At 26.1% G+C, this 13108-nt stretch overlaps 2 protein-coding genes across 5 annotated transcripts; both read left to right on the plus strand.

Annotated features, from left to right (window-relative positions):
- Nucleotides 1–275: 275 nt before the first annotated feature.
- LOC136084791 (uncharacterized) lies at nucleotides 276–6017 on the plus strand. Of its 4 annotated transcripts, none has more exons than XM_065805740.1 (9): nucleotides 278–630; nucleotides 716–917; nucleotides 1041–1163; nucleotides 1413–1475; nucleotides 1588–1632; nucleotides 1720–1861; nucleotides 3209–3253; nucleotides 3519–3651; nucleotides 5824–6017. In XM_065805740.1, the coding sequence occupies exons 1-7, from the start codon at nucleotides 586–588 to the stop codon at nucleotides 3219–3221; spliced, it is 633 nt and encodes a 210-aa protein (XP_065661812.1). In that variant the 5' UTR covers nucleotides 278–585; the 3' UTR covers nucleotides 3222–3253; nucleotides 3519–3651; nucleotides 5824–6017. The 4 variants fall into 4 exon arrangements, with proteins under 4 accessions (XP_065661814.1, XP_065661812.1, XP_065661811.1 ...); XM_065805739.1 differs by having other exon boundaries at nucleotides 279–630; nucleotides 3504–3651; XM_065805741.1 differs by having other exon boundaries at nucleotides 279–630; nucleotides 3588–3651.
- Nucleotides 6018–6316: 299 nt separating this feature from the next.
- LOC136085477 (uncharacterized) lies at nucleotides 6317–12519 on the plus strand. The gene is made up of 4 exons (XM_065806788.1): nucleotides 6317–6643; nucleotides 11020–11217; nucleotides 11358–11718; nucleotides 11888–12519. The coding sequence occupies exons 1-4, from the start codon at nucleotides 6629–6631 to the stop codon at nucleotides 12517–12519; spliced, it is 1206 nt and encodes a 401-aa protein (XP_065662860.1). The 5' UTR covers nucleotides 6317–6628.
- The last annotated feature ends 589 nt before the right edge of the window (nucleotides 12520–13108 follow it).

Here is a 13108-nt window from a genome sequence, read left to right on the forward strand (position 1 = left end):
AGGGTATTGTTACAGAAAGTCAATGACTTCCTTATTTTTACTGTTATAAAAGGAGCCTTTTTTTATTATCTAATCATTATTAAAGCCATCTGGAAAAAGTTAAGAAGAAAAGTTTTGTTAAACTTATAGCTGTATGTTTTATTTTAATTTGATGTTGTTTTTTTTGTTATTATTTTTTAGTTTATATGATTTACCAATTCCTTTTTAAATCTTTCCTTTAATAATCTTTTCTATCTTTTATAGTTCAGTTAACTTAGCTTACAGCTAGTAACACACATTTAGTAACTTACAGCTAGTCTTTGTTGTATTTTTAGGTTATTTTTATTTATGTCTGTTAAAGAAGTTTATTTTAAATTAAAGGATTTTATTGTTGATTACAGAGCTGAAGAAATTTGATATATGAATATGAATGAATAAAGTCACTGATATGCATTTATTTTATAATTTATTTTTTTAATTATTTAAATTATTTTTTATTAATAGATATAGTTTTAAAGTAATTATTGATAAGTATAACATTGAAGTTAGTATTGATAAAAATAGAAAAATTTGTTGAATTTTTATCTTATTATCAAGAAAAGAAGAATGCTGCACCCTACTTTGCGAAAACAAAAAACAAGTACTGTTCAGGTAATTGTCACCTAATTTATTTGTAATTCAAAATTTTGTTAATAAAGTTTAACATATGTACATTTATTACCATTGCATTTCCTAGAAATTGTATTGTTTGGCAGTTTGGATTGAAAAGGACACTGAAATTGAAGATGTTATTTCTTTATGTTGGGTAGATGAAGCCAATGAAATTGTTTGGTACCCATCAAAATTTGTTGATCCACTAAGGGTGATGATCGCTGATTGTACGGAGCCTAATTCTTTATGGTATTCATTTAAGCTTGTTAAAGTCAAGCGTATTAGCAGTAAGTTTTTTTGAATTTCTCTTTATCATTAAACTTAATTTTATATTTCAATTTTTTTAGTTTTCTTTTTTTGTAGATTGTTATGAAAGTTTTAAAAATGTTATTGTGTTACATTACAATCAGGTTCTTTTGATGAACTTATACAGCTCATGAAAGCAGGTATTTCAACTGAAGATGAACTGCCTTTAGATAATGCGAGAACTACAGGTTCTAAAAAGAAAAAGAATCTTACCCAACATTTTTTGTGTAAGCATGTTATTTATGTTAATGTTATAGTTATAAAAATTGTCTTTAATAAAAATGTTTTTTATTGAAAGCAAATAAAACAAGTTGAAAATAAAGTTATTTTATTTTTTAATAACTAGAAATATTTTTTATATTTAATTGTTGATTAAACATTACAATCTGTTACTTAATTATAGAACATTTTAATATTGTAATGTAAAGTTGATAATATATATTTAACTATTTTTAACTATGTTCATTTTTACAAAGGTGATTTGTCTGATGTTAATGCCGAAATCCCTATGATTTGTGGCAAGGAGCAACAAAAAGAAGGTTTTTTTTTTTGTTTAATCATTGTTAATTGTTTGTAAAGTAATTAATATATAATAATAATATATAAAAATAAATATATTTTTTAAAAATTTCAATAAATTTTTATCTATAGAACATCAAAATGAGGATGGAAGTCTGCTAGAGTATCCTGTTTTTCGTTAGCATTTTATGTATTATTTCATTTTTAAATGTGAATCAAATCATTCCAAAACTCTAACATTATTTTTTTTTTTTTTTTTTGCAGAATTTAAAAGTTTGCCAAAAAGACAGCTTAAAATAACTGAAAACAATAAGGAACCTTGTATCAAGGCAAAAGAAATGCCAGATGTGGATTTTTCATTGAAGAGTATGCAATCGAGTGCCAATGAAAAAGCGCACAGCTCAAGGCTGGTGTATTTTATTTGCTTTTTTATGATGTCATTATAATAGTTTGATTTATGATTATAGTTTAACTGTACTTATGTTTTACAAATTTTTTATTTATAAACTTTTCTTAACTTAATCTTCAAAAAGGAAAAGTCAAAAATTTAACAGTTCAGACGAAGAGACAATGGTAAAACCTCTTGCAAAAAAAAGCAGAGATCTTGAGAATGATATGGAAGAAATTTCTGGCAATAACTCTCAAATTGTTACAAAGACCATCAAAACCATCACAAAGGTTGGACGTCCGAAGTCAGCAGCAAATGAGTACTACCCACTTGGAACTATTGAGTTCCAGCAGAAACTTTTTATGCAGTTAAATGACCAAAAAGAACGTTTAAAAAACATTGAAAAAAGTCAAAAAATAATTTTAAAGTTTGTATCTAAAGACGACAAAGTGGATGGAATTGAAGAGATTTCCAAAGCCGAATCAATTGACCAGCTTAAAGACATTAATAAAAAATTAGATGAAGACCCCCAATATAGGAGAAAAGTTAAGAAAACATTAGAAATTATAGCCCTAACATGTAGTAATGCACGTCAACATATGAATGGTGCAATCAACACTCTAATGTCAGTTAATTTACAAACAAAAGTTAATGTTTTGTATGGAAACTACATTTCAAATAAAGATTACTGCGACCATGTGTCTCTACGTCGAGAACTACCAGAGATTTTTAAAATTCTTGTTGATGCTGTTAGCACAACATGGAATATATCTGTTAAAGAATTGCAGAAATTTATGTCTGAATGGCTAAAGAATGCACCAAAAAGAGCTTCAAGAGACATTTTAATTTAATATAAATATTCTGGATTGTAATTTCTTAGTACTATAAATACTAATTACTAATTAACTTTTTCAATTATGAATCACCATTTTTTTATATTTATGTTGCAGATGTTATTAATGTGGAGATAAATGTTTGTTAAAGTGTACTACTAATATAATATTTTTCTTTAATTACTATAAATTACTATAAGAAAGTTCTATCATTATAATTCAAATTTAATTTACAAAGTCAATATTCAAAAAAATATTTATTTAAATAGCATATAATTGATAAAATTAATAAAAATTCATTGGAAGAAACTTGTTGTTGATTACATACCCAAAAAAATGATATCTTCGATAAGTTCAAAAATAAGTTTACTTATTTTTGAATATGTAGTAGTTGTTAAATATTTTGAACAATATTTAACAACTACTACTCTCTTATATCATGACATCTTATCTCTATCAGATATATTGATTTTTGATTCATATATGATGTTTTTCTTTGTATTTACTTATCCATTACATTTTTTCATTTCAGGTTTATCATGTGATGGGTTTATGCGATATAAAAGAACGAATATATGTAAGTTTTTATGAATTTTTGAAAAACGTCTGCTAATAATTAGTCCAGTCAACGTTCAAACTTCAATGTTGCATATGTCATTTTTAAGTAGTTTCTAGGCTTTTCTGCAACAAATTTGAGCTGAAAATTTTTTTTTTAAGCCTATAAGAAGAATTGGCATTATTCTTTGTTTAATTTAATTTATTTAAATACAGTGGTTCTAATAAATAAATGTTTGTTTGTTCTTGGTTTTTTACTTATCTGTTTTCAGATTCTTATAAACTAGGCAACTCAGCTAAGCAAGTTTTGTTCTATTTTTTTGTGCAATTGGAAAGAGCTGAAAGTTATTTTTTAGAGCAATTGAAAAGAACTGAAGTGTTTTTTAGTAACTTCACACAGTATAACTGATACTGATTTAAGTAAGTTTACAATTTTGTTTTATTTTATATTGGATTTATTTTATATTTGATATATATTATATTAGATATATATTTTATGTATTTAACATGAAAAACTGACTGTAATTTGTTGACACGAAAGTTTATAAACATAAATCTGCCTTTATTTCAGAATATTTTATATTTCAATGTATCTATATAAATATTCTTGCTTAGAAAAAATAAATTAATTCCTTTTGAAAGTAGTTGAAAAAAATGATGATGTTTTTACATATTTCATTGTGTAAAGTGTTATACCACTTTTTAAAGGTATGTAAATATATATATATACATATATTTATCTCTATTTATATATATATATATATATATATATATATATATATATATATATATATACACATATATATATATATATATATATATATATATATATATATATATATATATATATATACATATATAATTACTTTAGAGTAAAATATACTGACTGACATTGCTTCAATTTTTTATACAAGATTGTGCATTTATTATTTTTGTGCATTAAGGTAAAAATAACTTTGTGCATTGTAGTCTAGATTCTTTGTTAAATTAAAAATAATTGATGTAAATAAATATTGTTTAATATTTTTGATAAACGACTTATGTATATAAACATAAAAAGATATGGATTTCAAAAAATCTCAAGTTTAAATAAAGTCTTTGATTAGAAAAGATCACAATTTGTAAGATTCTTTTACGTTCATTTATTCAATTATAACAATAGTAAGATTACTGGTAATATGTTTAATGATAACAGTGAAATTGAAATAGATAGTATTAGGCTCAACGAAGTTATTAATGTAAAGGCTTATAGGCAACTTGAAAATGGTTGTCAAATGAAAAAAATAGATCAAGGCAGGATGAAGTTAATCGTTGTTGAAATGTAAGAAATGCAACTCGGCGTGCAGAAAACTTACTTGACAGAATTCAGTGTCAAGCAGTGTTAATGTCTGTTAATTTCATTTTATTTTAGACACTTTAAAACAAAGCAAAGTATGAGTTTAACTATTTATTGTAACAATTAACACTTTTAAATCTAAATAATTTTATTTATTTTCATAATTTCTATCTTAATTATGTTCTTTTTTCATTTTTTTTTTAGTTTGTCTTCCCTTTGTCATGTTTTGATTAGCTAACTGTTAAAACATGGTTTTAATTTTGTAAATTTAGTATGATGTGAAATTTACTCTATTAATCATAAGTCAACAGTTAGAGCGAAGCTGGAGCTTAATTAAGAAATGCTGGAAATTAGCTTTTAATCAAGATAAAAATAATTTTGTTTACTGGTAACATAATAAAACCAGTTAATACTATTTATTCCGTGCTTTTTTACATTTGTTAACATGCTGCTTTGGAAACACTTTCTTTCTCTCCCTATCTCTCTTAGATGAGAGGGAGATTTAATAAAACTTATGTAATTACTGAGCTCTTAGGTATTTCTTAATACCACAAATGATAATGACCATTTATAAGAAATATTTTACGAGTTGTTTGCTATTTTATAATATGGTTGCTCAAATTGTTTAACTATAATTGAATCGATGTATACAAAAACGTTCTAAGTCATAAAAACTATTTTTAAGTCAGACAACTTTAACTATGTATGACACACACACATATATATATATATATATATATATATATATATATATATATATATATATATATATATATATATATATATATATATATATATATATATATATATTACTAATTTTGAAATATATTTTAACAAATCTAATATTTAAACATGTCAAAAAGCACCCAGATTTTTTTTTTGAATTTATTAAAGTAATAATTCTGGATTTAATAAGTTTTTTCTCGTTCCATGAAAAAATAGTTTTTATGACTTAGAACGTTTTTGTATACATCGATTCAATTGTCCCTTGATTGTTCAAATATTTTAAAATCTTTTAAGTCCAAGTATTTAAGTTAATAAAATATCTTATTATGTTGTGGTGTTATTTGCCAGCGTTACTATAGTAACAATGTATACATTGTGTTGTCTAGCCTTTTTAAAATTTTTTAAAATTATTCTCTAGACACAGAATATATATTTTCTGTTATTATTATCCTAATTCTACTAACAATAAAATGCAAATAGTACTTTTGTAATAAAAAATTGTGATTTTTTTTTTAATATTTTTTTTTTAGGTATTTGCAGGCTTTACTTGACTTTTCTTTTCTGGTACCTGTGTTGTGACAGATTTTAAAAAGAACTCAACTGATGTTAATGCGGTCTTTATGTCGCTACCTATAAGCATTGACGTTGCTGATACGGAGTCAAAGTTAAAATATTTATAGATAAATTTGTATTTAATTTTTTAGATAATATATCAAGTTATTAATGTGTTTTTATTGTTATTAATGATTTAATAACTCATAACCCGTATTACGGGTTGCTTACTGCTAGTCATTATCATTATGTTATGAATTCATATTAGTTAATAAAATTGTATTGAATATTCTCTGGTTACGTGTTTTATACGTGTTTAAATGCGAGTTTGATACTCAGTAGGCGTCGTATTGTATACCTGTCTTTATACGCATCTGATATCTATTTTTAATGCGCGTTTGACACGATAAAATGGCTAACAAATATTCGTAAATAATGCGTATTCTGGAAAGTTTTAAATGCGCATGCAATACCAGGAAAATATCGTATTGAATATTCTCTGGTTATCGTGTTTTATACGTGTTTACAAGAGTTTCAAATGCGAGTTTGATACTCAGTAGGCGTCGTATTGTATACCTGTCTTTATACGCATCTAATGCGTATTTCTAATGCGTATTCGACACGATAAAATGGCTAACATACATACCACATCGATACGTATTTAAACGAGTTTCTAATGCGCATTTACAACTAAATTTGCCGACTGGGATTATTTGTAATGATCATTCTCTTTTATACTTTTTATTTTATTTCGGTACGCTTAGTTAAAAACAGCAGGAAGATATGTCGAGCAGAACAGTAAGTATCATACCCTTATTGAAGGTTTTTAAAATTTTTAAGTTTCATTTTATAAAAGGTTTTATAAAAGCTTTTAAAAATAAATTATGCTCATAAAAATATTAGAATAATTTATTTATGCTATAATAAACATATTCAAAAAAAGCACTATTTTAATATTTGAAAAAACTTTTAAAAACTTCTCCTTTTGGGTTGCCATAAAGTACGTACGAAGTTATGGGTTTCCATAAAGTACGTTTGAAGTTATTTTTTATAAACTTTTCTGGTTTTTGAAAGTTCATTCAAAAATTTAATAAAGCAAAAGAGAGCACAACCACAACTGATGTAAATAACACTATAGTCATTAAATATTGATATTCACTAGAGTCATTAGAATAAACTCAAGTTTATTACACGAATAAGCAAGAAGTTGTTCGTCAATATTTATAGTTTTATAGGTTAATAATAACCTATAGGTTATTTTAACCTATAATAATCGAACAACTATTTTATAATTGTCCTTAATAACACGTTATTGGTGGTAGCCAGTCGGTTTTCAAAATCTGTAGTATCAGTATTTTTTTATTAAAGAATGAAGGCAACGACATCAAAAGAATTGATTAGTTAAGGCAAAAAACTGAGGAATATGTTATTAAAAATAAAAATGACTTTATGTCGGCAGATGATGCTGTCGAAATGTTTACATCGAAAACAACGATGTAAAACTTATTCCGTTTGCACCCATTCTATCTATTGCTGGTAGAATATTTGTTTTTAAAATGAAGTCTGAAAATAAAGACGATTATAAATGCAATCATTATAGATGGAAAAATAATAAGAATAATAAGTTCTAAGAATAGCAAAAAAGGTTTTAAAAAAACTTATTATCTTACCCAAACTACTACAGGCCAAAAACATTGTACATCCGCAAATTTTAGTAAACAAGTGTTCATAAAAAAACTACCAAAGGTCTTATTGCTATTATCTATTATTTAGGCAATGAAAAATGTGGTGTAACAGATTTGAAACACGGAAACAGTTAAATTGACCATTCATACATTCGCACTGCATCGTCTGTAGTGTCATGTATAAAAAAAGTTTTAAAACCAAGTAATAAACTACAAAATATTTATGAAAAACTAATGTTTGAATCAAATGTGATTCAAACATTAACATACGTTAAAAAAAATAGGTCGCGCAGGGTCGTCAAATTTTCATGAGTTTTTTCATAAAAAAAATAGGCTAGGCTCCTTATGCAGGTAAGAAAACGGTTAAAAAATAACTTTTTTCGTTGTAATGAGGGTTTTAGGCCACTTTTGAAGATTTAAAAATTGTGTAAACTTAAAATTACCTTAAAATTATCAGCTTACTAGGGAGTTTTTAAAGCACATTTTTTATTCAAAATGGCATAAACATTTAAACTAGGAGATTTTAATTAAAAATCTTAAACTTCAATGAAAATGAACTAAAAACAGGTTCTAAAATATGGAAAATGGTTCATCACAAAGAAAATAAACTATATAATTAGGTTCAATTTCTTTTAAGACCAAAATATGCTTATTTTTTTTTAAGTAAATAAGATCTCTGGCAATGCTTTTGTATTCATTTTCTGATTTTATTTTTCAACGGATTCATATAGACGATCATTAAAGATGTAACTTTCCATTGAAACTAGTAGATACCGGAGAGTAGCAGTTTTGAATCTTAGCACATCAAATTTATTTTTAAATAAACATTGCATTTTTAAAGAAATCTTGTTATAGGGGCTCTATGAAAAGATTGTGATAACGTACTGTCATCCTCATCTTCTTTGAGCCCCTATCTGTTTTACTTATTTTATTTATTGAAATTTTATATTACAAAGTTGTAAAATCTTATATTATATTAAAACAGAGAAAGAAAAAAAAAAAAAAAAAAAAAAAAAAAAAAAAAAGAATAATGAATATATAATATATAATACGAGAACATTTGGTTAATTTTTACTTGAGCATCCGTCTAATTTATTCCTTAAATTTTTTTTATCATGATTAGGCGTAATATAAGTACTTGAAATTTTGAATTGGAATATCATATATTCAATATGGAGAGTTATATTTGGATTTTTTTAATATATTTTATGTTATGGTTTTAAGTTATGGTTTACTGCGTTAATTGAATTTCTAAAATTTTTTGGAAAACCGCTAAGAGAAACTTGAAAATGTTTAATTTATTTATTTTTCTAATTTGCTGTTTTGAACACATAAAGTTATTTTGCATTTAGCGCATTTATTGTAACACTATTATCTTTAAACTTTTGAACAAAATCTTTAAATTGGATACATACTCAATGACTCAAGTCATATTTTACTATGAGTTGGTATATTTCATGAAAAAAATGCGAAAAAGTAACATAGGCCCACATTACCCCACTCAGTGGGCAGGGCCATCCCGAACGAATCAAATCGATCGTTATTAAATCTATTCTAATATGAAATGATATGAATGAAATTTTTTCTTATTCGGTTGTTTTTTAAACTGTTTTTTATCGGTTTCATAATTGTTTTTTTCAGAAAAGAATTGTTTTATTTGCACAAAGATTTGCGTATTTCATTCTCCCCGAATGTTAGGGTATAATAAAATATTTTTTTTTATATTTTTATATACCGATTCTTATATATTTAAATACAACTCAATATTCTCTTTAAAAAAAATATTTTTTAGAAATCATTTTTCCGTAAAAATAATTAAAATTCTTAACTATTCCATTTGACCCCATTTTACTCTATTAGGCGAGAATTTTATAGCCAAATAAACATTTAACCGTTATTTGCTAAGGAGGTTGTCAGGGACGCGTAAACAAGTAAGGTTTAGTAAAGTTTGCTTTCCTAAAGTTAATTTTAAGCTAAATTTAAAAAAAAAAAGATTTTTAGAATATGATTCTCTAATAAATTTTAAATAACATTAAACAAAAAAAAATTGAAAAATTTGATTTTTCTGAAGGATATACCAGCTTAATCTTAATTGCACCCCTCTAGCGCCGGCCCTGTATATTATTCTCTATATTCGCTACAATATTCAACAAATATTTAAAACATTTTATTACTTCTATACTAAGAATTATTATTCCGTAGTAAAAAAATTTAGTTTTTAGTTTGCAACTCAACTTTGAAAAAACATATTTCTTCCTAATATTTACAGAAGTAAAGAAAACAGTTAAATTCGAATGGAGAAAGTAATTAAAATAAAAATTTAAACCCAAAAATTTTTTAACCCAAAGTTAAAAATTCCATTTTTAACTTTGGGTTAAAAATGGAATTTCGTTAATTCGTTTTCAGATAAAACATTCCGGTACAAAGAAGAAGAACTGGTTGGTGACACACAAAATCGAATTTTTTTAAGTTTAGTTTATAAATGTTATAACGATTAGTACGTTCTTATTAAATTTAATGTTAACGCTTCAATTTATTATATCAAAGTACAAAAAAGTATAGTAAAAGAAAACTTTTCTTTTTTTAGTTAAACATTAAAATGGAAATACTCGAAGGCGAAAGAAAAACTCAAAAATTTATTACCAAAATGGTTACTATTATCGTAAAGACAAAAAAGCAACAGAATCGTATGGCGGCGGTTTCAAATGTAAGGATGAATTTTGTAGAAGTCGTGCAACAAGTGAACCAAGCCTAGGGTTAGTACAAATAACGCCGCATAACCATTTGCCAGATTTTGAAAAAAAAGAAATTTTAAAATTAAAACAATCAATAAAACGAGCTGCTGAAACTACAAGTGGAAGTTTGCGAGATATTTTTGACCAAGAAACTGCTAGTAACCAATCAGCACATCACGTTTCTTTTGGAATGATGGAAAGCACTATGTATCGCAGACGTAGATCAGTGCAGCCGCAATTACCAGCCAATTGCGGGGAATTAGACAACTCTTTGAGAGTAAACAACATAAGTAAGTTTTTAGACGGGACCGATTTTTACAAAGGGTACGTTCGTATAAATAACGATTATGCTCACATATTTATCGGGAAAACAGTCGTTGCTTCACCGACTGATTTGCACGTTGACGGAACATTTAAGGTAGTTCCGAGAATGTTTTATCAAATGATAACATTTGGATACATTTTGCTTGATCATAAAAGATAATCAATAAAAGATAATATAAGAAGGGTGTAAAAAAGGAATTCTGTTTTTTCCGCGGTGTTTTTTAATACCGTTAGATTTTTTTAGAGCACCTTAATGAATTGAAAAAAACAAAATATATTCCCTGTTTTTTCTTGTTCACCCTCCATATATTATTATTTTTGTTATTATTGTTATTATTGATATTACTACTGTTTTTTATAAATTATAGTTGTTTTTATTAATGTTGTTCTGCAAGTAAAGAATCAAGAAGTAAAGATTTTTTTGTTTTAGTTTATCCCAACTATTTTCATACTTATGACTAGAAAAACGCAAGAGCTGTATTCTCTTGCATTTTCTAAAGTTGCTGAACTCGTTCCACATTTGTCACCGTTACGGATAATGACGGACTATGAACAAGCATTGATGAATACCTTGGAAATTCAATATCCTTTAGCTGAAATTTCAGGCTGTTGGTTTCATTACGTAAATGTAAGCAAAAAAATATTTAACTAAACATACAATAACCTTTGTTATAAAATGGCAATTTTATAACTAAATTAAAATACTATTTGAAAAAAATATATGTTTATTTGTACTGAAAGTTTATGTTTGCAATTAATTATATTTAGGCTGTGGTTAACAAGTGTAAACATCTTGGATTGTTTGGACTTTTAAAATTGCAAGTTCACAGTGATTTGAAGAAATGGATAAGGCTATTATTGTGTCTTTCTTTGCTACCGCCTCACCATATTCAGCCAATATTAGGCAATTTGAATCCAAATTTGTTTGTAGTGTCATTAAGTATAAATGACTTCGCAAAATGTCAAAGTTTAATGACCTATATGGAAACATTTTGGATTGGGCGTATTGGCAGTAACAAAATTTCTGTTTTTGGTTGTCCCAGAAGAACGAACTCTGATCAAGAAAGCTTCCTTGCCTCGCTTTTAAAACGAATAAAGATTGCTCATCCAAACATTTGGGTTTTTATAAGTATATATATATATATATATATATATATATATATAAATATATATATATATATATATATATATATATATATATATATATATATATATATATATTTATATATATATAATCTAAAATAAAAATATAATTTGAACTTATCTTTTATTTGCATTTAATTATTTTAATATTTTAGCAGAACTAAGAAAGTTTGCAGAAGTCCAGCAACTTGATAAATTACGTTTAGAATGTGGACTTCAGATTCGTCGGAGACGAAAGCAGAAATATGTTTTAAATGATCGTAAAATCAGAGTTGCTACTGAAAATTTGGCCAACGGACGTCTAACTTCATTGGAATTTCTACAAAGTGTTTCACATTGCGCAGATGCGTTATTTAACAATCAACTTGGCGTTAGTCGTATAAATCAACCACCGGGATTGGAAACAGTTTCATCATTTACGCAAGGTCAAATAGAGCCCTTACAGCCTAATTTAATTCCACCACAAGATGAAGCCCAGCAACTTAATGTATCAATACCACGTGATGTAGCTATAGTGCAAAATACAGATGATGTAGCTATAGTGCAAAATACCTTCCAACTCGGAGAAAACTTACATAGTTCTACAGAAATTGTTGCAATCACGGAGACTTCAAGAGTAGTGGATGAAACTAATGGAACAACATGTCCTGTTTGTTTAGAAAATACTCCAAACTTCGCTGCTGTTCCCTGTGGACACATGGTTTGCACAATGTGTATACCACATTTACAGTTAAAATGTCCTCGTTGCCGAGCAACAGTTGTTATGTTTATACAAACATTTGCGTGATTTGCTTGATAAATGTTCATATACAAACTTTTTTGTTGAAATTTAACAGTATAGTTGTGTTCAAAACTAAATTTATTTGAACTTACAAAAAAATATTTTTATTTGAACTTACAAAGAATCATAATATTTACAAATAAAATAAATAAATAATAAAACATTAAATTTGAGATTTCGAAATGCAATTTTGTTTGTCGAATAATTAAAAATTATGTTTATTATCTAAAAAAATTGTAGCCACTTAATACTATCATCAATATGAAAGTATCATTTTTACAGACCAATATGGGGCTGTTAATACGTGACAGTTTTAAGGTGGGAGGGGGATCAGAAAGTGCTACCAAATGTCACATGTCAAATTTAAAAAAATTTTTTTTTTTTTTTTAGTTTAGAATATATTTTGCTGTTTAATAAAATAAGTTACATAAGATTATCACGTAATAAAATATATAAACAAATAAGACAATATAAAAAACAGACCGGGACTCAAAGAAGATATGGGTGATAAAATACCACCACAATCTTTTCATAGAGCCCCTTGAAAAAATAAAATGTCGTCAAAATGTTCAAATAAACTGCAGATAAAAGTAAG

This window comes from Hydra vulgaris, chromosome 09 (assembly GCF_038396675.1).
Source record: "Hydra vulgaris chromosome 09, alternate assembly HydraT2T_AEP".
Taxonomy (NCBI): domain Eukaryota; kingdom Metazoa; phylum Cnidaria; class Hydrozoa; order Anthoathecata; family Hydridae; genus Hydra; species Hydra vulgaris.